Source organism: Aphelocoma coerulescens, chromosome 7, assembly GCF_041296385.1.
Source record: "Aphelocoma coerulescens isolate FSJ_1873_10779 chromosome 7, UR_Acoe_1.0, whole genome shotgun sequence".
NCBI lineage: Eukaryota > Metazoa > Chordata > Aves > Passeriformes > Corvidae > Aphelocoma > Aphelocoma coerulescens.
Genome location: NC_091021.1, coordinates 2,286,049 through 2,313,116, shown reverse-complemented (window position 1 = coordinate 2,313,116; position 27,068 = coordinate 2,286,049). Strand labels below are relative to the sequence as shown.

At 51.1% G+C, this 27,068-nt stretch overlaps 1 protein-coding gene across 7 annotated transcripts; it reads right to left on the bottom strand.

The window, feature by feature from the left end:
• MLPH (melanophilin) lies at positions 1-27,068 on the bottom strand. 7 transcript variants are annotated; one of them, XM_069021722.1, is made up of 17 exons: positions 26,554-27,068; positions 22,376-22,597; positions 21,079-21,215; positions 19,603-19,641; positions 18,889-18,983; positions 18,060-18,188; positions 16,283-16,469; positions 14,900-15,060; positions 11,146-11,229; positions 9,161-9,352; positions 6,684-6,869; positions 4,695-4,850; positions 4,495-4,587; positions 4,216-4,281; positions 4,001-4,058; positions 2,331-2,428; positions 1-2,006 (listed from the first exon to the last, which is right to left on the bottom strand). In XM_069021722.1, the coding sequence occupies exons 1-17, from the start codon at positions 26,661-26,663 to the stop codon at positions 1,980-1,982; spliced, it is 2,040 nt and encodes a 679-aa protein (XP_068877823.1). In that variant the 5' UTR covers positions 26,664-27,068; the 3' UTR covers positions 1-1,979. The 7 variants fall into 7 exon arrangements, with proteins under 7 accessions (XP_068877823.1, XP_068877827.1, XP_068877825.1 ...); XM_069021726.1 differs by lacking the exon at positions 6,684-6,869 and having other exon boundaries at positions 26,554-26,805; XM_069021724.1 differs by lacking the exon at positions 11,146-11,229 and having other exon boundaries at positions 26,554-26,805.

Sequence of the window (27,068 nt, the reverse complement as noted above, 5' to 3'; positions counted from 1 at the left end):
TCTGGACACAAAATTGGCTTTATTGTATGATTTAGTGTACATTTATTATAATCTCTACACAGGCAAATGGGTCAGGAAACCAGCAAAGAACAACGTGGGTGGCTACTGAACAACACCTTGGTCTGCACTGCTGAGGTTCCCCATGAGGGTCCCTTCACAGGGGCAGGCGTGGAAGGACTTTGAGTCATGGCTGAAACCAAACGAGCAAGAGATGGGGTTGGGGTGAAGGCTGAACCCTGAGAAGGGTGAGTGCAAACCCCTCGGATGATCTTGGTGGAGCTCCCTTCTGCCAGCCAAGGAGCTGCCATCCCAGCACAGCCACCAGCTGGATCCAGTGAAGCCGCAGTGTCCGGGAGAGTTTCTGCAACAGCAGAGGTTTGCACTTACCCTTTTGAGCTTCAGGCCAGAAGGATTTAATTTTAAATTAAGAAACTGGTTTTGCTTCCAGCTGGGAAGCCCAGACTATGGATTTACAATACTCTCTGGGATGCCCACAGGACCAATTCCTAGGCAGTTAGCAGCCTCTACTACTACCAAAGCCAAACGAATGTGCTACCTGCATGAGAATTCACCCTACTGCTCGTAATTAAAGTGGTTTTAACCCAGATGCACAGGAATTGCCTAAAATGATCCAGCCTGGGTGGCCATGGAGGGAAAACTGTCAGCATGGGTCTGACATCCCTGCTCCAGCTGCGAGCGATCCTCCCCACTTCGCCCACTGGGCAGGGAGGGAAGGAGGGAGGAAAGTGGGGGCTACACAGGACAGGGACTGAGCAAAAAACCTCTTCCAAAGTGACCTGCAAGAGAAAGCAATCCTCTTCCCATCCTGATGCTCTGGTCACAGATATGGGGCCAGTACCAATCCACTGGGCTTAGTGGATGTGGAGAATTGAATGTTGGGGGAAAACAAACATCTTGGGGGATCTGGGGGAGGCTGATGCCAGGGGTCCAGGGCCGCTGCAGCCCCTGAGGGTCATCACAGCCCCTCCAAAGCACGGGATGGGCCTAAGAGGCTCTACAATGCCATCACCAGGGACAGGGGACATGCTCATCCACAAAGTGCACCTTGGCAGGGGCTGACCCCTCTGTGGAGCAGAAGAGCACCTACACTCTGCTTGCTGGGGTTCTGTGTCTTGCTGATACAGCCTCACATGGAGCAGAGATGTCTTCGAAAGCTGGAAAAGCAAACCAATTCCCAGCAAGCCCTCCAGCCTTTCCTCCCACTTTTCTTGCCACTGCTTCCCTCAAGCCTTGCCTCACTCCCATCCCCAGATGGCCACAGCTGCTTCAGGCACATGGCAGAAGCCTCAGTGGGTGTTTGCATGTCTTGGGGCAAAGACCAAGTGCTCACTGGGAGGGAACCAGCACTGCTCTCATCCTGCTTTGCTGCTCAGGGAAGGAAAGCAAAGCTCCAAAGGACATGGCAGGGAGTTGGGACCAGCATCAGGATGCAAATCCCAGCACTGGGATTCCTGGGTCCCTCTTCTTCTTGGGGTATCCCAAGGGCATTCCACACTCACTGCCAGCTCCTGTCCCTGCTCACCAGCAGCCTGGGAGAGAGAAGGGACGGGCACTGACAGTGTTTGCCAAGCGAGGGCTGTGCCCCTGGCCCGGTCCCTGTGTTGAATGTCACACTGACATCCAGCTCCCTCCTAGGAGCTCCCTCCTGCTCTGCACCTCTCTGGGCCCCTTGGTTGACCCAGTACCAAAGCGCTGCCCCAGTCCAAGGTCTCATTCCAGCACTGTCCCATGAGAGCCCCTGGCCACGTGTCTACACCCCAGTGCTTTGCTCCTCTGTCCATCAACTCCCAGCAAGGCCTCCTGCCCATGGCCTCTGGCCTCCTTTCTGTCCAGGGTTTCAGGGAGAGAGAGGGTCAGAAGAAGGAGGAGAAAGTGCTACAGGGAAGGCGGTGAGAGGCTTTGCTTTGCTGAGGTCTTGTATCTTCACTGAAATGCAGCAGCAGGAAGGTCCCCTCTCCTCAGGACAGGTGGGTCATCACAGGCTTCTGCAGGGCATAAGAAGGAGGAACCTCAGCCCACCACCGTGTCCATGCCACCCTGAGCCACCCCAGCATGCTCCTTGTCCCTTCTAGCTGCTGCTGCTGCAGGGAGCAAGGCCCTGCCCCATCCCATGGACCACGCAGGCAGCGGGAATTCAAAGACGTTCATCTTTTCTGGGGCTTGTCACATCCCAGACCTCAGGGGGTGACGCCCAGGCATTCCTGCTCTCACCAGACAGCATGGTGGGACCAACACTGAGAGCTCCACCAGCTTGGGGAGAGCATGGGAAGGGACAAGTCCCCCTGGAAGCCACGGGGCTGGGTCCGTACCGCAAAGAGCCGCTCCACCCTCCTGTTCTTCCCGTTGGGGTTCCTCTGTGTCAGGGAGCCGCGGTACACGGAGTTGCGGTCAAAGGAGTCGTCAAAGCCTGTAGTGAGGGAAGAGAGATGGGCAGCAGCACCTCACCCACCTCACCAGAGGTTTCAGAGACCCACCAAGTCACTTGGGATTTACTAATCCCCTGCTGGCTGTGGGTTTGGATGCACCCCGGCACTCCCCTCTCTGGGAGGGTGATGGGAAGCACTTTGGTAACGTGGAAACAAGAGCTGCTGCTGCTGCTGCTGCTCAGGTTTCCAGAGCACTGCGTGAGCTGGGTCAGCCTGGCAGCAGTCGACTGCCAGGGCCTCTGCTCTGGAAAGCTCCGTGGCACAGAAAAAGCCCAGCCTGGGAGAAGCTCTCACTGCCCCAGCCTAGGACACTCTCTTGACCTGTTAAGTCATCTCCTCTCCTCTGCCACCAACTCCCAGCAGCTGCACCTTTTCAGGCCCAACTTTCCAAGTCACGGACCTGCCAGGCAAGCAGTCAGCAGACCAAATCACCTCCTGGCCCAGCCCTGGCACAGGGGATTAGGTTTGCCTGGTGACGTCTGTCCCCACTTGCACATCCCTCTATCTCCTGGCAGGGCTGACGTGTCCCACGGGCTGCCTTTATCTGCCTGCCCTTCGCAGGAAGGAGAGCAGATGACTCCTCCTCAGGATGAGGACAAGGGACCTTGCCACCTACCAGCCCCAGCCTGGGAAACAGCACTGTTAATTGTCTGTGTGATGGGGGAAACGCCGTTCTACCTCTGCATTAAATCATCTTCCCCCCCCTTCATCTTCCATTATCTGGAAGGAGAGCCACTCTTTCTGCCTTCAAGCTTGTGAGGAGAGATAAGAGAAAAATAGAAAAGTAATTTCCTAATGGGTCTCGCTGCTATTGGTCAGGATGAAACATTTCCAGTGATTGTCCCCTTGCCACATGAGCTGCTGTGCCAAGTTTCAAGTCACCAGGTGCTTTGAAGCTCTCCCAAGCTGCTGTTTGTCCATAGCTGGGCCCTGGAGGGCTTCTTGCTCCCCAACAGAGACCAGTGGCTGAGTCAGGTGGGCAGCAGGGTTGAGATTGATAGTCATGGAGTGGTTTGGGTCAAAAGGAATTTGAAATCCCCTGTTGTTCCACATGCCTGCCATGGGCAGGGACACCGTCCAATATCCCAAGTTGCTCCAAGCCCCATCCAACCTGGAACACTTCCAGGGGTGGGGCATGTCACCCAGGGAAGGATACCTTCCCCAAGATGGCCAAGCAAGGGAGAAATTGCTGTCAGGAGAGAGGATGGGCTTAGGTGACGCTTTGAGACCTAACAGCCCAAGGGATGCCACAGACAAAGGAATGCAGGTGTGTCTCCCTGGGCTCTGGGGTGGCTGCAGAGAAGTCCTGGTTCTTGGAGGACTGAGCCACCTCGGCCTGATCTCTGCTCTCCCATCACTGTCCCCAGTCCTGCCAGTTGCTGCCTCCTTTCCCAGTTATCCACCACAGGTTTCCCTGTGGCTGTCCTACCAGCAGGCCATAAGCACAGGGAATCCACAGCTGGATGCAGAGAGAGAGAGGATCAGCATCCCCCAAAGCCCAGCCCAGCCACCCACAGGTCCCCATCTCCCACAGGCAGGGCTGTGGTCCTTACTGGTGATTTCCAGGGGACTGTTGAACTTCCTCCTGAACCTCTGCAGTCCGGGCATTGCCTGCAAGAGAAGGGGAGCAGCCTGCTGTGGGGAAGGGATGGGAGGGCAGAGGTCCCCACTGAGGCCACTGCTTTGAAGGCAGCCCTGTGGAGACCACAGTTGTCTCCAGGCTTGGCGCTGTGCCACGTGCACAGCCTGTGATTAAACACACACTCACTTTAATGTCATCCACAGACTCCCCAGGACTGCTGCTGGCAGGACCAGGAGAACGGAGACAGGCAGCCTGTGGACAGAGGAAGGCAGAGGTGTCTCTGGGCGTGCAGAAGGAGGCAGACAGCTCTGTCTGCATGGCAGAGCACCAGGCAGCATGGGGAGAGCTGGGAATGGCTCAGCAAGCCAGGCAGCCCTTCCCAGCACCCAGGGGCAACAGCAACAGCCCAGGGCAGCACATACATCTTGGAGCTGGGACCTCACAGCCACCACCTTCTGTGCTCACCTGCACACTCGATTTCCTCTTTGCCTTTTCCACAGACTTCACTGTCAGCCCTGCAGCAGACAGAGCTGCAATTCGGGATTCAATATCCGATATCTTTAGAAGGAGGAGAAAAGACACACAGATGGTGGTTGGAGGGTCTGTCAGTGGCTTTGTTTGCCATCACTGGCTGGGCAAAGCATCTCTCAGAGCCAGGGCCTCACCTCGCTCTCTGCCTGCTGCACCTGAGCAGCCGCTGAGGCCACTTTGTCCTCCAGCTCCGACAGCTCCGAGTCCGTAGTGCTGCTGTGCTGAGCCCCTTCCTCAAGCTCCTTCAGGGTCTTCTCAAGCTGGTAGGTCTTTCCAGCAGTCAGGTACACCTGAAATACAGCAAAAGGAAAAATCACATTGAAGAATTAACCTTCCTGGAGTTCTCCTCTCCTGGTGTGACTGCAGCCCCAGATGCAGCAGCTCCTGCCACTCTTTTTTTACTGCCCTCTTGCCTTGCAGTACAGACAGTACCAGTCAGCTGTGACATGGCTTTTCGTCTCATTTTGTCCCTTCCCTGGCCTTTTTGAGAGCAATTACCAACAGTGTGAAGTGGTAAGAGGCTCAGTGGGAACACAGGAAGGACCAAAACTCAGTAACCTGCTCGAGAAGCAGCAGAGTCTTGGTGCCGTGTGCTCAGAGGGAGAGAGGTACCTGCAAACCAGCTCACACTGCTGTGTCCTGTGAGGGCGGAGCGGGGAAGGAGACAAACTGACTTTCCAAATCTGCTCAATCTATTTTAAGGGTGTCTGTGGTGCTGGGAGCAGGGTCAGCCTGCACTGCCCTCCCTTTGCTGCCTGGAGAAGGGTAAAAGGATCTATCCTGATAAAACCTCTGCTTTTACTGCCACTTGTCTCATCCCAGGTTACTGCAAGGACACAGGTCCAAGCACTGCAGTTTGGGAGACATTAACACATCAGTGTGCAATCACATCAGATGTTCAGATGTGGCCACTGTTCTGCTGACTGGTCCCAAAATCTCAGTACTGCTACTGCAATTGCTGCTCCTTCAGCCCTCTTAGCTTTCCCTGGGCTGGGCATTGTGCAAAACTGCCTGGCAGGAGCCCTCTCCGTGCACTGATCTACAGTTCATCCACCCAAATCCCAGCACCACACTCCCAGAGGTCCCACCCATCCCCGTGCAAATCCTAAGGCCGTGCACCACCCAACCTGTGAGTCACAGGGATTTGTTGTTGGCCCATCAGACTCTCCCAGTGCCCTCCAAGGTGGGTGGCATGCCTTGGAGAGGAGAACATAGTGGCCAGCCTGCTGTGACTCAGCCAGGATCCCCGAGGGAATGGCAGGATGACACACATCTCCCAGGGCCATTATCTGCCCACCCCTGTCCCGAGCTGACAGCGGCAGCTGCAGCACTAAGTCCAAAATTCACATCCTTCCCAGCCCTTTCACCTCTCCTGGGAGAGGGGGAACCCCAAAACCTTCATGCATCCAACCCTCTTCCCCTGGGATGCTGTATTTGGCCAGAAAGCATCCAGGTGTTGCAGCTCCCTGCTTTTATTTATAAGCTTTCCCCAGTGAGAGATGAACCACAGAAAAAACCCTGCTCCCCATTGCAGGACGTTTCCTACAGCAAAACCCGACCACCCAGATGGAGATGCAGCTCTTCCTTGAACTGTTTCTTTGGAGCTTGGTCCAGGGCCCTGTGGATGCAACCCATTTCCACAGGGAATCAGTTCCTCTGGGTTTATAGTGCTTTAAAAAGTCGTCAGTGCTCCAGGGTCACACAAACCTTGCAGGGGGTTATGAACTTGTCACCTGCACGAGCCCATCAGCCCCAGGCACAAGCAGCCTTAGTGAAGAGGTGGGTCATGTTTGCAAAGCCCTGGATCAAACACAGTGCTGGGGAGGAACTGAAGGAAGTGGGACACAAGTTTTGCTGGAGCAGGGACTGCTCCAGTCCGGCAAAGTGATGCTACAGCAGGGTGGAGACCACGCTCATCACCCAGGGTAACCAGGAACCAAGGAAAGGGAAACCACAAGACCGAGCATCTGCTTTTGATGTTGTACCATCCTCTAAGACCAGACTCTTTAATCCCTCTGCAGACCATCCTTTCAGTGCTGACCTACCCATTAACAAGATATTTTGGGGGGGATTCCTTTGTGTTCCCACCCCCCCTGCTGCCCTGAAGCTTTGGGGAGCCTTACATTTTCCTCAAGCTCCCGGTAGGCTTCGGCCACCTCTTTCCCATCTGCCAGGCCTGGAAGCTGCCCCGCAGGGAGGGCACAGGCCTGGCTCTCTCCATGCAACGACTCCCACACCGCTTCCTCCGTGGCGTTTATGGCTCTCAGCACTTTGGCCGTGATCTCACTCAAAGCCTGAGCCGACTGCCTCTGCGAGAGCCAAAGCGGAGGGAGGGGGGAAGGGAGGGGGGAAAAAATATGGATGTTATTTTAATGTGGTGTATAAAGCAACACAAGCCAGGGGTGAGAGGGACACCAGACCTCCAGAAGCTGTGGAAAGAGGCAGGAGTGGTAATTAACAGGCTTACGCTGCTCCTGGAGGGCTCTCCACCAGAGGGATGCGTGGCCACGGCAGAGCTTTGATCTCAGCCCATGCTTTCTGCGGGATGGCTGTGACAAAAGAAGTCATCTCAAAAGGCCCGGAAAAGAGGTTATGGGGAGATGCTTCACTCACTGGAAGCACCTGGCCACCTGAGGGCCACTCGGTTACTCAGCAGTTAAGATCTAATTGCAGCATATTGCTTCACACCTCAGCGGGCCTGAGCAGGGATGCAAACAACTCCTCGAGTTTGTGGCAAAAGAATAAAAACAACCAGACCCCATAAAATGATTGTATTGCCACACTGCCAGAACTTGGGGCTAATGTCCTCTCTTCCCACCCCAAGGAGAACTGACTGGCAATAACGCCCCTAAGTGCTGCCCTTGGCTTGATGAGGTGCTAAACACATGTAAAAATGGGCTGAAGAAACTCATCATCTCTCTCCCAGCTGATAATTCCCTAGAAACCAAGGAGGTGGGGGTGACATATGTTCTGCTTGTGTTTACAACTGCATGTATTTCCAGGCAAGCCGTCCTGCAGAGAACCAGCTAACTCAATCCAGATGATATTTTTATCATTTTATGGTGCCTCCATGGTACAGCAGTTTTCTCACATTTTCCATTAGGATTGTGTGCTTCCACCACAGTGCTCCCCAAATTAGAAGATTTCTTCCTGACTGGAGGAGCCTCATATTGAAAATCCCTCAGAATCACACAAAATTCAAACCTGGATCTGTTGTAAGTATAAGGAAAGTTGCTGTTAAACATCATCCATGCTGACAGCCTTTAACCAAGGCTGGTCCAGCTACTGCAGACATTTCTAACTCAATACTCCTCCCTGCTTCATAGCTGGGTTTGGGGGCAAAGAAAGTAGCAAATCTGGAGGATCCAGGCTTCATTTCATAAGAAACAAGAATCTTACATTGATACCACAGTAACCTGTTCAGGGTTTGAGGCTCTGTCTGCTGCAGATCAGCAGCTCACAGGGGAATTAAGTCACCTTGGCTCGGCGAGTTGCCACTTATCTGGACTTAATTAGAAATGGTTATTAAGATGATGCAGATTGTTTAATCCACGAGAAGTTGTTAAGTCTGGCTGCAGGAGTCATGTGAAAGCAGCTTTCAGGAAAAAGGAGGCAGTAAAGGATGCTGTGGGTAAGGATGTACCGCTGATCCAGTGGCAGTGAGAGCACAGCAAACAGTACCCAAACCCACCAGGTTTTGTGTTGGGAGGCTGAGGAACAAATGAACATTAAAGATTAAAGGGAGGCCTCGTGGCACCATGAAAGTCACCAGAACCTCCGATGAATGGAGCTTTGCAGGAGAGGAGAGGGGCAGCGTGGTGCCCGCTTCCTTCCCTTGCCAGCCATGGATGTGTCAGAGCAATGGCACACATCCCCCTTCCACAGCCAAGGCAGGAGGGAGGGGATGGACAAACCAGCCATCAGAGACCCAGCAGGGAATGCTGACCTCTCCCTTTGTGCAAATGGATCACCTTGAAGGCGCTGCACAACTGGAGACACACTGCAGAGGTGCTGTGATCTGTCCTCCTCCCCCTGATCCCTGTCCCCATGGGTCACCTGCCACCGAGTAGGGACAGGAGCCAACACAGTGCTGGAAGTGCAGGAGATGCTGATCCAGCAGAGTGGGAGTGGGAGCAGGGATTTAGGGACTCAGGAGCACTGACAGCTGTGGAAAAGACATTAGTAGCAGGTGCCTGACAAATGCTGCTGGTACTGAATCATCACTGAGCTCTTCTCCCACCCCAGGACTCTTCTCCATAGTGACTTCCAGATCCCAGGACAACGAGACAAGTAGATGTGGAGGTTGTGCACCCCTTCGTGACAGGCAGTAGCCTGCAAGAACTCTAAGAGGCTTTACTTTTGACTCCTGGGTAAGATTTGGGAGAGCCTACAAGGAGAAAGGTCCTGATCTAACACCCTGGGACTTCCCTATCCCTTGACATTGTTAAAGTAGACACAGACACAGCCCTGGGAGGCATCCAGCTGGAGGTGTGGGACAGAAGAAAAGTCACATTTTCATGGTGTAAAATCATAAACCACTGAGAGCAGAAGGAATCATGGGTGCAGCCTGGAATGGTGTGGGTGGTAGGGCACAGATTACCTTTCGAACATCTCTGGCCATGTCATCACTGGAGGAACTCATCTCTGGTTTCTTTGCTCTCTTCTTTTCTTCACGCTCCTCCTCGTCAGAAGAGACTTCTTTATCGCTGATGTTGCTGGCTAACTCCTCCAGCTTCCTCTTCAACTCCTCCTCCTCAGCATCGGGATCAGTGTGGGACTCTGGGGCCGGAGACTGAAGGAGCAGAAGAAGGGAGTGGTGTGAGAGCCTCCTGTGCTGGACAACGGGACATGCCCGGGTCTGGACACACTCACCAAGCAGAGGAGCTCAAGGAGTGTGACCCCTTTGCAAAGGGGACTTTGAGCCCCAGCAGCCAAACCACCCCAGGGAACAGCAGAGCCCAGCGAGCTGCACTCCAGCTCCTCACTGAGGAACACAGACCCTTGACCTAAGGAACTTCCATTCCCATTTTCTCCATGCACAGAACTTGGTTGGTTTTCCTTGTGGAAAACTGCCTTTCCCCCATCCTTGAAAAGGTGTGCATGAGGCATTTGGGGGCCAAAAATCACCACATTTTCCTAAGGAACCACAGCGTGGCTGGTGGCTCTGAGGGCAGAGATCACAGCGACCCAGAGACAAGGTCCACCAGGGAGAGGGAAGCAGCCATGGGAATTGCCACTCCCTGAGGTAACTTTTGGAACCTCTGGGTAATATCATTTGTGATGAGAAACCACACAGCAAATTTCCCTGTAGGATAGATGGCACATTGCCACCCACCCCTTTTGTTAGGTGCAATTCATGGCAGCTGGGGAAGAATCCTATTAAATTCCCAGGCGCTGGAAGAGATCTCCAGAAGTTCCTGAACTCGCTGACCCTTGCATTAAGGTGGGAATACAATTACCTGTGTCATACCTGGTGGGGTTTTGTCTGAGCTGTTTTTAACAGCCTCCAATAGCAGCATCTGCAGCAGGCAATCTTTTTCCCAGACAACCTATCCCAGGGCTCTGCTATCCTTTCTGCTGGAAAGCTTTGCTTATAGTTAATCTCAGCCTGTCCCACAGCTGTTTAGACCCACTGCTCTGATTTGCCCTGGATATGGGAATAAAATGTGGGAACCTGACACTATGCACACCTCTTACTCCCTTAGTCAGGATTACTGATGGAAACACTGAATGATTACGAATGTGGCCGTCCCCCACTGTGAATTTTAGAAAAAAGAGGAGAAATTGCATTGTTTCATCTGTGCCTGGGGGCCTTCCCTGAAATTATCACTGTCCATTCTACTAAGCCACCAGCTGCCAAAGAGGTGATGGGTTCACATGAAGGAAAAGAGTGCCTAGTCTAAAATTAAAAAGCCAAAAATCAATGTTAAGCGGTCTAAGTATTCACAGATTCTACACTGATGCTTAGCTCTAACCTAATTTAGCTGTTTTCTTCCAAGTTTGATGGCATGGCAAGATGAGGGGAGCTCAGAAGAGATACAGAAATGCTCCTTGACTCAGATCTCACAGTCACAATAACCAGTTCCCTTCCTCACAGCTACTAATTGAGTGTCCCATGATTTCAAATGAGCTGTCACAGCTCTGCAGATACAGACACCACCTAACAAAACTCCTGAAATTAGCACTTCATGAAGTATCAGCCTGAAACCCAATTTTCCTTGGGCAGAAGGGGCAAGGAAGGCACTGGTTTGCACAGGGTCTAAATGGGTTAAATTTGCTGCTCTTTCTGTCCTGCCATGCAGTGTTTTCTAAGGTACTCCATCACCTGAACTGGAGAACAGCCTGCAAAGCCAAAAGAGAGGAGTAAACTCAAACAGCCCAAGTCATTGTGGCGCTTAGGGACAGGGTTTAGTGATGGATTTGGCAGGTGAATGACTGGACTCAGTGATCTCTTCCAACCTAAAGATTTCTGTAGTTTTGCCTATCCCTGCAATGCTGGCTGCTTCAGAGAAGCCTCTCCAGTGGCCAGGGGAAGGGGCCAGCACAGCCCACAGCTCCATCCCTGCAGGATTCCTGCCCGGTTACCTCGTCAGAGTGCGTCAGGATTTTTTCCTCCAAGCGGTTCAGCATGCGTTCGATTGCAGACATGCGAGTGTTGAGCTCATGGATCTACAGGAAAGGGGAGAGAGAGAGAAAGGGAGAGAGGGAAAAGGAGTAGAGAACAGACCAGCCACCACTGCCAGGACAGTGAGGAAACAGTGCAACCAGCAGAGGAAAGCAAGCAGCAGGACACTGCCACCATGGGCAGAGTTAAAAGACGTTAAAAAATAATATCTTTTAAGTAATGTCTTTAAAATGTCAGTAAGCTCCAGGAGGTGCAGAGCAACCTCAAATCTGGAAAACTCCAAGCAACACCGAACCCCCAGCACATGACAATTCCCACCAGAGCATCTGGAGCTTTGATGCAGTGAGTGTAAAACCCCCTCACCAATAAAAGCACCAGCCTGTAATAAAGCTGCCCATCTCACCATCATTCCCGTGCTGCCCCACATTCGAGTCAACATCCATTTTCACTTCCTACTAATGTGCTTTTCAGGCTGTAACCACCCCATCACACTCCTGCCAACACAGTGGTGGAAAGGAAGAGGGAAAGAGGGCAAGAATTTCCCATGAAGAAATCCAAGTAGCAAAACCAAACCTGAAAGTTTTCCCCACCACTTTGAAATTTTCTGACTTCTCTGTGCACTGATTTACCCAGATGCTTGCCCCTCTCTTCTCCTTCACTCTTCTGACTAAAAATGGGGCATGGAGAGAAGGGCAGAGAAATTAAAGACAGACAAAATCCTGAAAGTCAAAGAGAAATTACTTTCTGTGCTCAAGAACCAAAACAAACCTTTGTGGTGAGGGTGGATTTGGATTAGACACAAGGAAGAAATTCTTCCCTGTGAGGGGGGTGAGGCCCTGGCACAGGCTGCCCAGAGAAGCTGTGGCTGCCCCATCCCTGGAAGTGTCCAAGGCCAGGCTGGACAGGGCTTGGAGCAACCTGGGATAATGGAAGGTGTCCCTGCCCATGGGAGGGGGGTGGAATGAGATATTTTTCAGATCCATTTAAACCAAAACATCTCTATGATCTATGGTCACTGAAAGCATTAAAGGCAGCTTTTTTTTTCCCCTATAGAAATTGAAGTTTTTCTTTCTTTGGAAAAAAAACCCAACCAAGTCTTTCTCCTTTGATCCAAACAAATAAAACACAAATGATGAGAAATATTGCCCCTTTTATGACACTACCAGTGCATCACTGCTGCTCTGAGTGGCTGCTGCCCATTCAAAGGGGAACAAGCAGCAAAAGCAGTAAGCAAAGGTGGTAACAAAGAGATGTGAGGGGTGGGCTTTGTTTTGATAACATTTCCATCCTCTCACTTAGTTTTTGTGCTAGCTAGCGTTTGATTAATTAGACCCTCACAACAGCTGTGGATGATTGCATCTGCTTAAGGGAAAATGAATATAAAAACCTGGCACTATGGAGAGCAGAGCTGTCACTACCACCCTGAACTGAAAGCATCTCCAAGCAGCATTAAACCCTCTGGTAGGAAGCACTTCAGTCCATTGCTAAGTGGTTTTTCAGTCCTGTTTGAGGCCTGGGTCTTGCATGCTCCCAGGGACAATAAGAAGCCTCTGATGCCCATCAGCCTCAGAGATGGTGACAAACCAGGAGTCACCACTGCCCTATCTCCATAAGGAAAAGGTTGGGAGAGATCAGAGCCTAAAGCACAGGCTGCTGTTGGTATTGATGGATATCTACCAGGATAGGAGCTGAAGAGCTTCATTCTCCTTCCCCCCATCAAGACTGGCTTTAATGTGGGGTGGGCACCCCATTAGGGCACACCCCCATCAGGGACTGGATCACCCTGCACCTCTCTCAGTGTGACAAAGCCTGGCAAACTGTGCTCTGCATTAAAACATTTATGGGGAATAAACTTGAAAGCACAGCCCGTAACATCAGGTAGGGGAAACTACCCTTCCTGCTGTTACTCTATGCAAGCCTCTACCAGAAGCTTTATGTAAAGAAGAGGAGCCAGACAGCATCAAAGCTTTGGGAATCCAGAACCACTGATCTCTCTTGAGGTACAGCAGGATGGCTTCTGGGGAGAAACTTGGTAAATTGGAGCTATTCCTTGTGGCTTGGTCCTGTTCCTACCTGACTTCTAAAAATGTAAAGGCAAAGACCTGCACAGGTACCAATTCAGGGCTTCTTTTTGTGTCCCATCAGGTTTAAGTGCTTTTTTTAATAAATTTTTTTTTTCTTGAGTTTTGTTCTAGAACCTTCAGCTCCTGGAGTCACAGGATTAGGAAACAGCCCCTGCTTTTGTTACTGGAGAAACTTATCTTCTTGTGTTTGGGACTGAACACTGTACCCTCTCCAGAGCTAGAGCAAAAGTGGTTTTGACATCACCACATTTTGACAAACTTGCCCCTAAGGTAGTTTTAGGGGAAGAGAGTTTTCATCGGTGTGGTCAAAGAGCTGAGTTCTCCACCTCTTGAAACCTTCAGATGCCAACGAGGTGTCTGCCAGGACAACACTGCAGGTGAAGCCGGGCTATGGGATTCAGTACAGGGTTAACAAACATGATTCTGCACCCTGCCCCAGCACGGAGCTGGGTGAGGAGCAGGCTGGGTGGGAGGATGGTTGCTGGCTGTAAACACATCAGCAGCACAAAGGGCAGGGAGGATGGGGAGCTATTTAAACTAATGAGCAACGCTGCCATAAGAGCAAATGGGGTAAAGTGGGAGTGGGAAGATGCCTCGTAACCATTAGGGTGACAATGCTCCACACCAGCCTTCCTACAGGTGTGAGGGAGCAAACCACAGCCTGACATGGGAGCTTGCCCAGCTCCTGGAGGAAGTCATGGGAGGCGTTGGTAGGAATTTGGGCCCATTTCCCCACTGCAAAGCATGGTGCACATTTCATGCCTAACCTAGCGTGGTCTCATTAAGGACACCCAGTCCAGGGTTCTCCCATTTACTGCTGGCTGAAGAAGGAATGGCATTTACTAATTAAAACATGGGCCCATAGATGTAAACGGCAGAGAGAAGCTTTTCCTACCCAGGCACATGAAATGTGGTGCTTAGGGATGGATGTGGTCACAGATCTCACACTGATTACCCAAAGAGGGGTCCAGGACATGCAAAATTACCAGCTGTGAGACTGGCAGCTGATTCTGCCCCTGTATCTGTAGCCAAACACCACCCTGCATTTTGCTGCTCAAGAGATCTGAGGAACCAGATCAGCTTTACCATCTCCACCACCCACCACTGGCAAAGGCAGCACTAGGAACAGCAGGTACTTGCTTGGCAATTAAAACACAAGCTTAGACCCTGATTGACACCTTTTTTTAGGCTGTTCCCTCCATTACCATCACTCAGGAGAGGTATGTGACAGGTCATCCTGACCCAGTCCTACTGAGGCAGGAACACACTGCAAGGGAAGAGAAGGATCTTGGTGCTTATTAAGTATCTGTCTCCAAACCTCCACCTGATTATTAAGCAGTGGCACATTCAATTAAAGAAAGCCTTTTTGGAGACACAAGAACCCACAAGTAACTCAGATTAATAAGGACAAGCTGGAAAATGAGTGGCAAGGAAGGCAGGCTTGTTGTTGTGATGGCAGCAGGGGCAGAGGGAAGCACCAGCCAATGCCTGATTTTCTTTTTGCTGTGACTGGAAAAGTGCACCCCAGTCGGGCAGTGCTGCTTCTCTTCTCCTCTGAACCACCCTGCACCTCAGAGGCAACGAGGGGGACTTGGCCACAGGCCTGGTGTCCCCAGAGGCTGTTTGATACCTGGTTTGAGGAGTGGCTGATGTTCTCCTGGGAGGAGGCTCTGCTCCGGCGTTTCACGTGCTGGGGTGGGTAGGCAGGGAACTGGGCTCCCTTCACGTCCTCATCGGAGGTGTCCATATCTGCCGAGTACCGCGCCCGGGGCGGCTCATTCCAGGGCGTGCCTTTGGAGAGAGAAAGGTACAAAGCATTCACACCCTTGAGTTCCTTGCCGGCCATCGGCCCCGTCCTTAAGACTAGCAAATAATGAGGCATTTCCCCAGATCAGACGTCCTTCCCTTTGGCAGGAGGTGCTTCTGCAAGCCACACAAAGTTCAAGGATGGCTACACTGACCAGGCTGCAGCTCCACACGCTGTGCCCACACAGCACCAAGCCCATAAAGGGAGCACCATCCTTGCTCTCATGCCCTGGACAGCCAGGCCCCTCACCAAAAACCACTACTGCCTTCCCAGTTTTGTGGGAGCCCAGGTTTGGATGCTGCCCTTTGTGCACTGCCCAGGTGCTGGAAGATGTTTAGGCTCAGGCTAGAGAGGTACCAGCCTAGGATGGAACATTTAAAAAGAGTGGAAAATCTCCTGTGTAAAGGAGAGTTTCAAATGAGACAAAAACAACGAGAGAAAATGGAATTAATATGCCAGGGGACCTTGCTGCTGTGTTGCTCCAGCAGGACTTGGAGTGGGAATTTAAACAGCCATGTAAAGGTCTACCCAGCATTCCCAAATGTCCTGGAAATACAGCCAGGCCACTGGAGACACAGAAGGACATATTCTACATTTGCATATGCACAAGCCAGTATCCAACCCTCCTGGCTCTGCCATCACTGCAGGGAAAACAGAGGTTGTAAAAGGCAAATTCTGCCAATTGGAGGGTATTTACAGACTCACAAAACCATGGGTCATTTAGCCTACCCATGCACCCTGCCCAACTACAAGATGCCACTTCAAAAACTCCAGTTCTTGCCTCCAGTTCTAGTCCAAGTCCCCCAAAAACTCAAAGCTTTCTGCAGCCACAACATCTTTCACTAAGGAGTTGGACTCAGCTGCCTGCAGCAGGAAACACATCCCATTGTTTCTAGCAGTGTCCATTTGATTGTATCTAGTTTCTACCCTAGAAATCACCAGTAGGCATGAAAAGGATGGACACCTTAGGAAGAACCCCTTTGGCTTTGTTGGGAATGAGATCAGCCCTTTACAACTAAATAACATCAGCAGACTCTTTCATAAGAAAAATCACTTGAGCAGATGGATAAATTGTGTTGACCCTCAAGCCTCTTAGCGGCTTTGAGGCTGTTCAGAAAAAAACCCAAAGATGTTTTCACTTTGGTGCAATCCTTGCAGCCACTTGTCCCAAGAGGATACAAGGGGAACCTGGACTGGGACACCTACCAGGCTTTGGGTTTCTTTCCAGGCTCCTTCTCCGTGCATTGACAGTGAGCCGAACCTCTGTGCTGAAGTGCTGCTCCGGAGCGCTCACCCCCGGCTCCTGCAGGACGTGGTGGAACACCAGGTCTGCATCCGTGATCCTGGACTCCTGGGAGCCATCTTCAGCTGAGTTGGGGAAATCTGGGAACGACTGAGAGTTGAGGATGCTGCTGAGCAGCTGCCCATGGAGATTCCCCTTGTGTGACCCCATCTGCAGTGCTGCCTCCAGCTCAGGAGCCACCAAAGTAAGAACAATGTGGAGCTGCGGCTGCCCCATCCCTGGAAGTGTCCATGGCTACGTTGGGTGGGGCTTGGAGCAACCTGGAATAGTGGAAGGTGTCCCTGCCCATGGCAGGGAGTTGGAATGAGATGATCTTTACTGTCCCTCCAATCCAAACTGTTCCATGATTCTGCAACTCCTCGTCTCTCCCGACCTTCAGTAAGATCTCTCTTTATTCTTCAATATATGCATGGATTGACCTTTTATAATGCCGATTATATTTATATAAAATATAGAAATTCCTAATAATCCCATTTAAAGGCTTTGCCTGGCCGCTGAACGCTGAGCAATACTTCCCATCACTGCCAGGGGGCACTGGTAATTTTTACAACCACAGAGTTCCCTCAGCCTGGCTGCAAAACCCTCTGATCTTTTAAAACACCTCCCCTTCTACTTATTCAAACAACCACCACCTTAAATGATCTGCAATCAGTAAATAAATTTCGATGGTCTTGACAGAGGCCAGCCCTCACACTGAATTCTGCTGCAAAAAGAGGGAAAAAAGAAAGGAAAAAAAAAAGGGGATCTAATTATTTCCCCCAAATTCTAATAATTTTCTGCGGAATTGTGCAGCTTTATTTTTTTAATCTGTCATTACAGACCTCAGCACATCCTATTTCTGCCCAAGAATAGAGCTTAATCAGAGCATTATTAAAAAGAAGGAGCTGTTCAATGTTTTAAAAGTGCATTTTCACCAGGAAAGGCAAACGAGAGCGGCCCAAAAAGCTTGACCTGAAGCCTCTCAGGCGGGAAGCCCTTTTGCCACACCCAGGGTCACCCCATCTGTGTTCCTCCCCAGAGCTGGAAGGCAGGGTTGGTCGACCCCTGGCCCTTGGTGGGATCACAGGGCATGGCTCACTGCACTGTCTGTATCTGAGTCTTGCTCCTGGCCACTTCTCGTTACTAAGGCACATCTAGTCTCCTATTTAGAAGTAACCAGCATTCCTGCAGTTTTTATCCTCCCTATGTTCCTCCCTCTGACTGGCCCTCACTCACACAGGCTCTCGTGGGATTCATCTCAACCTCACAAAGGTTGTGCCCCATGGAGCTGCTGGCCACATATGGCAAAGCCAGCCACAAACTGGATGGGAACACGGGAGAAGAACCTGATTTCATTTAATCCCTTGACCACCGAACTTGCTGGAAACCAGGGTGTGTCCCATAGCCTTGGGACAACACAAGAAAACGATTGTCTGCTGAGAGCAAGGAAATCTGCAGGGACACGGCCAGAGAACCTCTTGCTGTCTCATCTTACCACTCATCCTCGCTCCAATCAGGTGTCCTGCTCCTGACTTGGCCTGAGGCAAAGGACTTCGATTGGAAGAAGAGATAGATGGGGAACAGGGACCGGCACCATTGCCTCCCAACACCAGCTGAAGGAGGTTCTGAGGCTGAAGGAGCAGTGGTAGCAAGGAGAAGGAGGAAGAAAGGAAAGGAACCCCCCTGGGAGTCTCCCAGTACCTGGAAAGCATCTGGGCTGCTGGCTGCCGGGGAGAGCTGCACAGACTGGCGGCGAGACTGAGCAGAGTAATCCGAGTCCAGTTCGAAATCAAAGGGATGCACAGACAGCAGCCGCTTTGTCTTGCACATCTTTAGCATAGAAAGTGCAAGAAAGGAAAATCCAGTGTAAGACACAGCTGACCTTGAGGAAAGGGGGAGGGAGGATCTTTCCTTAGTTTGCCTGAGTTTGCTCTGCTTTATGCAGAGAGAATTTGGGCCTGATGCTGTCCTGCTTGAAGGGAGCCAGGTACAGAGTGTGCTGGTGCTAAAGGCAGGGAAAAGTGGTTTCCTGATTTCCACAGCCTCTGGCTCAGGACTGCTGCCCTAAGCAGAGAGTGAGAATCTCTCTCCTGATTTATAAAGCCACCACAGGAAAGCTGAGCCAGGTTACAGCTCATGGATTGAGGTGATGCTTTCGAGTCCTGAAGCATCTCCCCATCCTCAGAGAAAGGATGCTGCAGGCAGTTCTCTCTGAATATTTGGGAAGTCATCAGTTAAAAAAACTAAGACAGGTGGGTTCTCATTATTATACAGGTAGGAGCTGGGAGTTTTATATTAATTGATGACATCCATCATGTTAGGAGTGGGTCTTCCTTCCAGAGTCCAAGTATTTATGATGTTACTGACATGGCTATTTTTACACAAACTGGGAGAGGAGCTTATCTCAGAGAAGAAAAACAGAGAGAAAGGTCCAGTTTTGAAAGTGGCACAGAAGGCCACGACCACCACCTCCCAAAGCAGGCCAGGGACACGAAGTGAGGCAGTGGGACCTCCAGAACCCAACACTTACTCTGCTGTAGTGCTCTGCTTCAGCTCCACGAAGGATGTTGTCTTCCTCATCGCTGTCATCCCCGGGGTCACAGCTGGAGAGCAGCTGGCACTCTCCTGGAGGGGACACAGGCAGCAGGTAAGTCCCCACCCTGGTGGTCACACCAGTGTACCTGCAGGTGAGGCCATGCTTCTTACATGGGGTGAAAAGGCCCAGATTAGAAGTCCCTCCCTGAAATTTTTTCTGCAGACACCCACTTTTAGTATTTGCTCTTGCAAAGGCTTGGCTGGCCTCTCATTGCTTCCCCTGCCAGATGTGCACCATCACAGATGTGGAAGTGAAGGGGCACCTGCACCTCTGAGGGCACCCCGAGGTCCACCTGGGTGACTCCAGTGCTTGAAGGCTCAGGAGTTATTCCTGATTCCCATCAGCCAGCTCCTCTATTTATCAGTGACCCATTGCTTTGAGATAACGGGCACTTGCAAACTTCAAGTTTGACATGTAACCAAAAGTCCTGTTTTATCCAAATCTACCCTTGGAGACCCCAGATGTACCACCATGCAGGAGTTGAGCACTATAGTCCATCTCCACTGCAGTGTAGGAATGTTTTCCCTGGTCTGACCACTCCAACTCTCTCCAGAAGTGCCCACAGCTGGGGGGGGTGTGAAGACAAAAAGACATTGGAAACCTGGCTTGAACTGCAAGCCCCCTGCTGCAGTCCCCTTTTTTACTTACTGTTAATGTCTGGCAGGCTATAAACTCTGTCATGAAGACCTAAACAAAGAGAAAAATGGTGGGAAAATGGAATAATCACATTTTTTCCCTGTTCCTGAGCAGAGAGCAAGCTTCAGAGCCACGGCTAACTGGATTTCTCATTCTCTAGCCATCACAAGAAGCAATGGTTAAAAAGGCTCTTTAGAGAGAACAAAACAGGCGTTTGGAGACAGGACTTGACTTTTAAAAGTCAAAGAGCTGCTTGCCACCACTTCCCCAGGCTGATGCAACATGCCTGGGAGCTGCAGGGGAAAGCACAGCCAACTGCAGATGGCCGGAGATACATCCCAGGAGGAGATTCTTTCTTGCTCGAGGGTCAAGCCAATTCACTGGTGTTAATGAAGTAATAAACAACAAAATCATTTCCTTTTGAAAAAGGCATCAGAATCTCAATTTAAAGCAGCTCAAGGCGCTGTTACCCTCACGGTTGGTTGGGTTTTTGTGTGCTCTGATGCATTTTCGGTCCAAACAATGCATGGATTGTCTCTCAGTCCATTAAATTTCTTTTTTTTCTGCTATTTCTGCCATGAGTGGCCTGGCTAAAAGAGTGATTGGAGCAGTTGAATCAGGTCATGTCAATGGTATGTGTGCAAACTTTTCTGTGCTCCTCAAGATGGGAATAAACTCCACATTGGCTTCCAAAGGAAATAGGCCAAGGAGTAGGAGCTCTATGAATGACAACCAGGAACTGGTTAGTAAATAATGCTGTATTAACATCATTCTGTATTTATGTACTCTTGGACCAATATCAGAAATATGGAAGGTCCATGAAGCTCTGAAGAAAAAGTTACGGTGACAGGTAGCTCACTAATTTTGGCAAAGTTTTGTCAGTGCCAGGAGATCATCAGGTTGGTTGCAAAAATCATTAGGTCATGGGGAAAAAAATGAGGGCTGGCTTTATCCTGCAGGTTAAACCAGGGTTAATTCCACAAGCTCTGTGATGAAAAGACCAAAAATAAAGAAAAACAAGAGCTGCAACTTTTATGTACTTACAAACTGCAGGACATGGGACTTTTAAAATTAAACATGAGGTATTAGGGAATTTTTTTCATTAAAAGGGTGGTCAAAGAAGTGGTGGAACCACAGTCCTTGGAAGTGTTCAAAAAACATGGATCTGGCACCTGGGGACATGGTTTAGTGGTGGTCTTGGTAGTACTGGGTTGGACTGGATGATCTAGAGGTGTTTTCCAACTTCAATGATCTTACATTCTCAAGTCTGTGGTAAAAACTTAAGACTTCACAGTAGAAAAGCCATCAAGAACACCTGCTCTGTGTATGAATGATCAACCCTGAACCTCTGCTTCCTCCCCGAGATGTTTTGAACAGTCTTGGTACCCCACGACACTCAGAGCAGCATCAACACCGCTGCTCCTCCCTTGGTCCATCCCAAGGTGGTGCAACACAGATTCCTCACGTGCAGCAGCGGCCATTCCTCACCCAGAAACGCAGAGTTGAGCCCCTGGCCTGGCTGCAGCCTGCCATAGAGGGACTGCAGCACTTTGGCACTTCCAAACCTCTTGAAGCGGGAGCGCACGTGTTCGTAGTACCACTCCAGGGAGCCGATCTTCACGATCCTGCCCAAAGAGAGGAGGCACACCCAGGTGAGCCACTCCAGCCATGCTCATGGTGAGCAGACCCTCACCCAAAGAACTTTATCTCAACAAAAACACAGCATGCTTTTGTCTAAAAGGATGCTGAGTTTGGGCAAGTCTTGTCGAGCCTCATCCCTGAGGCTTGCCTTTTCCCTCAGCCTCCCTCGAAGCAGACCAGCGAGGAGTGGTGCTCCCAAGAGTTGAAATGGGAACAGGAATTCTTTAACATATGTGTTGGTAACGTGGACAGTGGGATTGAGCATTCCCTCAGTTTGCTGACACACGAAGCTGTGTGGTGCTGTCACACAGTGGAGGGAAGGAATGCCACCCAGAGGGGACCCTGACAGCCTGGAGAGGTGGGGCCATGAGAAACTCATGTGGTTCAACAAGGCCAAGTGCAAGGTCCTGCCCCTGGGTTGGGGAAATCCCAAGCAAATAAACAGGCTGGGTGGAGAATGGATTTGGAACAGCTCTGGGGAGGAGGACTTGGGGGTGCTGGTGGGTGAGAATGTTGACAAGAGCCAGAAATAAGCACTGGCACCAAGAAACCCCCTCGTGTGCTGGGCTGATCCCACAGCATGTGCAGCAGGGGAATGGGGGATTCTGCCCCTCTGCTCTGCTCAGGTGAGACCCCACCTCTAGAGCTGCCTCCAGCCCTCAGGTCCCAAACACAAGGACGTGGAGCTGCTGGAGCAAGTCCAGAGGAGGCCATGAAGATGCTCTGAGAGCTGGAGCCCCTCTGCTCTGGAGCCAGGCTAGGAGAGCTGGGGGTGTTCATCTGGAGAAGAGAAAGCTCTGGTGACACCTTAGAGCCCCTTTCAGTGCCTGAAGAGGCTCCAAGAAAGCTGGGAAAGGGCTTTGGACAAAGGTGTGGGTTGACAGAACAAGAGGGAGTGGCTGCCAAGAGGGCAGAGTAAGATGGGATATTGGGAAGGAATTCTTCCCTGTGAGGGAGGTGAGGCCCTGGCACAGGGTGCCCAGGGAAGCTCTGACTGCCCCATCCCTGGAAGTGTTGCAAGCCAGGCCAGGCCAGATGGGTCTTGGAGCAACCTGGGCTAGTGGAAGGGAAGGGGTGTGGAACGAGGTGGGCTTCAAGGTCCCTTCCAACCCAAACCATCCTGGGATTCCCTGAGGAGCCGTACCTGGAGAGGCGGCAGGGATCGCAGACCCAGCCCTGCTCCTTCTTGTTGTAGCGGCTGCAGTTCTTGCAGGTGTAGAAGTGGCAGTCCAGGCACTGCCGTTTGCTGTTCAGCAGGAACTTGAAGGGCTGCAGGCAGTGGACACAGTGAGTTTCATTGAGGTGGGACTGACTTGTCAGGAACTCTCTCTTGCTGCTCTCCTGGTCGATCTTGCATTTCAGCTCCCTGTAGAAAACAACCCAAAACGCAGGAACTTGAGCTTGTTACCATCTCACTGCAAACTCTCACATGGCAAAGCCCATCACGCCACAACCATTTCAGGAACGATTTTCCAGGGAACACTGCAAGTCTGCAGCTTGTGGAAACAGCTGTAGGGCAAATCTAATAAATAACATATCACGAGTTAAATAAGCTAACAACAAAGTGGGCTCCAGATTCAGGGCGGGTAACTGGAGTTTAATATTAATTTAATTTAATATTAGGATCTCAGAATATTCTGAGTTGGACAGGACCCACAAGCATCATTAGGAAAAAAAAAAAGTGCTTGGGCCAAAACCTGTCCTGTTTGTTTCACAGGCTGTTGATCATAAGTGCCAGGAATCTTGGGAGAGTGGCTCTTCTCGAGCCCTCTGGCTGTATCCCAACCTGACACAATCTTCAAGCCTGAAGTTCTGCAGGGAATTAAAATCTTTCTGGAATTCTTAGTTAAAAAAAAAAAAAAAGAAAAAGAGAGAGAGAAGAAAAGAAATCTGGGATTAAAAAGGATTAAAAGGGGTTTAAATATAGTCCTCCAGTGCTAAAAATTTAGCAGAGAATTTTATTATGTGCAACAAGGTTCTGGCTGTTCAGAGGATGCAGCAGGAGATGTTTGTGACAATCCCTTGAAAGGGAAGCGCTTTTCAAGACCACCTTCTCCCGGCAGTGCATCCCTGCAGGCTTCCTTCACTATCCAGACCTGGCTGCCAGAGCAGCTCCCCATGGAAAACAGTGTCTGCATGAGTCTGAGCCCCCAGCAGCAGCTGGCAACAGCTGAGATGCCTGCCAAGCTGGTGGAGGCCCCTGCACTACCTGAAAGCTCTCTGTTTGCTCCCTGTGCCACGCACCACCTCAGGTATGTTTGCCTTTGGGGCCATGGCTGAGAGGAGAATGTTTGACTTGTAGGGAAGGTCCTAGAAAGTTGTTTTCTCTCTAGACATGGTTAGGAAGCTGCGTAGAAGTCAGCTCGGGTTAAAACCCTCAGGCAATCAGGTCTGCAGGATGCTTCAGGATCACGGTGTGGACCACAAGGCACCAGTGATGCTCCCAGTGCCGGACTGACGCCGGGGTGACCGCAACAGGAGCAGGGGTGACCACAGCAGGAGGCTGGCTGGCCCTGGGAGCAGTGGTGTGACTGGCAGTGGGAAGGACAGGCATGTCAATCAAGCTAATCTCTGTTTAACCTAATCAGTTTGCACATTAGGGCTCAGCTCTTGATTTTTTTTTCTGAGGAAGAATTTTCTGGCCAGCTGGCTGCCAGCACACCACAAGACACATTTTTTGCTGTCACTCCTCTGTTCGTGGTCACGCAGGAGTGACACCAAGTTGCATTTACATCTGGGAGATGTAAAAAACAGTATAAAGACAGAAAACTGGGCACCTGGTTTGTATAATCAGCCGTTCACCATCATAGCAGTGCTTTGGGCAAACTTGTGCAAATGTCCCAGCAGTAAATTTAAGTTGCTTCTGAAAAGAAACCCGCAAATAGAAACCCCTTGGGTTGGACTCGGTACTCCTTTTCCACTCCCGTGCTAAGGCTGCTGCCAGCAGGATCCAATCTTTTTTACTGGAACTGCTTTTTCTGGTTCCCAGAGACCGGTTGGATCCCTTCACCTCTCCTCCCTCACCCACCAGACCTGCCAAAGGAAGGACAAGTCTCACCCAAACCAGTTTAAAACCCGCAGGAACCGCACGCCTCTTGTCTCCTCTTGCTGGCAGGAGCACCAGCCAGCCCCTTCCCTGTTCTGCTCACGGCAGAATGAATAAATCTGCGATGCTGGGATGCCAGCTGCAGCAGGGTTGGACCTACAGAGCTCCAGGAGAGATGCAGGGAGCCATCCCCCAAAAACGGAGTTGTGGGCATGGATGTTTCAGGAAAGAATCAGGGAGAGACCCCACAAAATGGCCATTGTTTAATTTTTTGGGCAAAGCATTGCCCTCACATGCCTGTGCAGTTTGTGGCCAGCTGAAGCTTTTGTCCCCTGTTAGTGAATAGCTTCTGCTATTCAAAAACAAAATACAGAGAAGCAGCAAAAAGGGAAGAAAAGGACCAAGCTGGGGACGGGGTGGACGGGACGTTTCTTCAAGGCTGGCAGGTTGAGACAAGCCCGGTGAATAGAAAAATAAATGAATAGAAAAGTAAATGAATAGAAAAGTAAATGGGGCTGGTCAGAGCACAGAGTTAATGGCTGCAGGGTCTCCCAGAATGTCACATCATGTCCCAGCTTGTTACAGGCAGAAAATGCTTGTGTAGCTCCATGTCCAGCACGCAGGAATGTGGCAGGCTTTCCCACACTGGTGGTCTGGTCTGGAGCAGAAATTATTCAGAAATTACGGAAATTTCTGTAGTTCAGAGTGCTTAATGCCAGCCCTCCACAGGACAGGATTAAACAAGAAAATCAAAGTAAAAAGTCAGGGGAAATGATACTTAAGGGGAAAGAGAGAAGCTGGGTAGGAGCATGTCAAGACCTTCCCCCATCCTACATCTCCCAGAGTATGGCACTCAATTTGGAAGCTTCCTGGGCATCAGAGAGGACCCAGATAAGCCAGTCTGGCGCCAAGGTCAAGTAGGGAAGGAATTCACCTCGCCCAATTCTTTGCTGCAGGACACAGCAATGTAGGTCTCCACCTCCTCCCTCCAGGCTGAGCTCAGATGCATCACAAGGGAGACAGTCACCCTTTGCAGGGTGATAATTTTTTTAAATGCCCCTGTCTGATCTCCTTCCTGCTCTTCAGAGCTACCAGCAGAGGAAGGCAGTAGATGATGATACTGAATTATCTCTGCCTCCCACGCAGGCTGGTTTTTTCTTAGGCAAAAAAAAAGTGATCAGGGGGATGAAAAATGTATGACTGAGAGTTTCTTGTAGCCAATGGTGTAAACGGAGAGGCTCCCATGATGGTAAGGTTTTGGGAGCTGCAGATATCCCAAATCAAGGATGGCTATCACTCCTCATCCATCCTTTTGGATCTGATAGAGGAACTAATGAGCTCCTGGCCGCCAGGCATTGTGGTATCAGCACCAGCCCTGGCTCACAAAATTCAGAGCTAGGAGGGTCTCGGGGCTCAGTGGGAGTGCAGCACTGCCCAAACCCAGTCTGAGAGCATGGACCACCCACCTGGGATAATGAGAACTTGGCCAGACCCTGAAGAAGGTCACTGCAACTTCTTGAAATATGTTAAGAGACATTACTAAAGTTCAGTGTTTGAGACAGTTAATGAACAAAACCTAAACCCTTGTGATTTCTCAGGCTCAAAATTTACTCTGACCTGACAGATCATTTTTTAAACAGCACTTTTGTCCAATGCCCTGTTTACAAAGACTTAGAAGTTCATAGAATTTGCTGCTCCACTGATTTTCAATCTTTTCCCAATCTGTGGATCCCTAAAACCTTCCCAGGACAGCCCAGCCCCCTGTATTGCATATTTAAGGCTACTAAAATCGGTTTACTAGTAGCAGTAGTAAACTACTCCTCTCAGTTATTTTTTTCAGGATTCTCCAGGGATCTGTCGACTCCCAGGACCCACTGAACAACTCCTGCCCTAAACACACGAGACCCATCACATGAAGCAAAACCGAGGGAGCCCAATCCCATCCCCTGCTCCCAGGTGAGCTCTCCCCTTGAGAGCCCCGCCAGCCTCAAGCCTCACAGAGGCATTTCCTGGTATTTGTGCCCATAAAGTGCGGCGGTGTCACCGCTCCACATCGCTGCCGATGGCACGGCGCCAGTTTCCACCTTTGCTGCCCGAATGCGTCACCTTGCCGCTGATAACGTAATCTATTAACCATGTTTGACTTTCACAGCCCGGTCTCCTGCCGTTCCTCCTCGCCCACAGCCTCCGCAGGTTGTTTTATCCCTACAGCCCACGGGGGTAAGAAGTTCTGGCTTGCTTGCCCCCAACTCAGGGACCGGAGAGCAGATACTCACTCCAGCCGTTCCTCCTCTTTTTTCCGCAGATCAAAGTCCCGTTGAACCACTTCCCAAACATGCTTGGCTTCTTCATCGGTGAGCTTGGAGAGGTCCAGCTTCCTGCCCATCTCGTCGTGGCGAGAGTTGAAGCCGATCCCGTTACTCCCTACCCCGAGCGCTCGCTGTCCCGCACCCCGGGATGCCGCTGACGGACAGGGAAGAGCTCAGCCCCACCTCCGCGGCTGCCCATATAACCGGGCAGGGACAGAGCTGCGGGCAGGCCAGCCGGCTCCTGGCAGCACCACAGCCGCTCTGCCGGGCGAGCCTGCCCGCGGAGCCGACCGCCGCGCAGGGCTGGCACGGTGCCTATCGGCTGCGGGGACTCCTCGCCATCCGGGAGGGTGGCCCTGCCTTGCCCCGGGGTCCTGCCCGCAGCTGCAGCCGCTCCAGCCCTCGCCCGCCTGGCTGGGGCTACGGGAGATGTTTACTCTCTGCCTGCTTGATGCAGGGTGTGCGAATGAAAGGGAGCCTTC

Excerpts from the sequence above, each read along its gene's own strand:
- MLPH (XM_069021722.1), bottom strand. The coding sequence starts at position 26,663 with ATGGGCAGGAAGCTGGACCTCTCCAAGCTCACCGATGAAGAAGCCAAG. Across the intron at positions 18,984-19,602 it reads TAGCCTGCCAGACATTAACA|GAGAGTGCCAGCTGCTCTCC; the intron begins GTAAGTAAAAAA and ends TGTCCCCTCCAG. Across the intron at positions 6,870-9,160 it reads TGGCCAGAGATGTTCGAAAG|AGGCAGTCGGCTCAGGCTTT; the intron begins GTAATCTGTGCC and ends TGGCTCTCGCAG.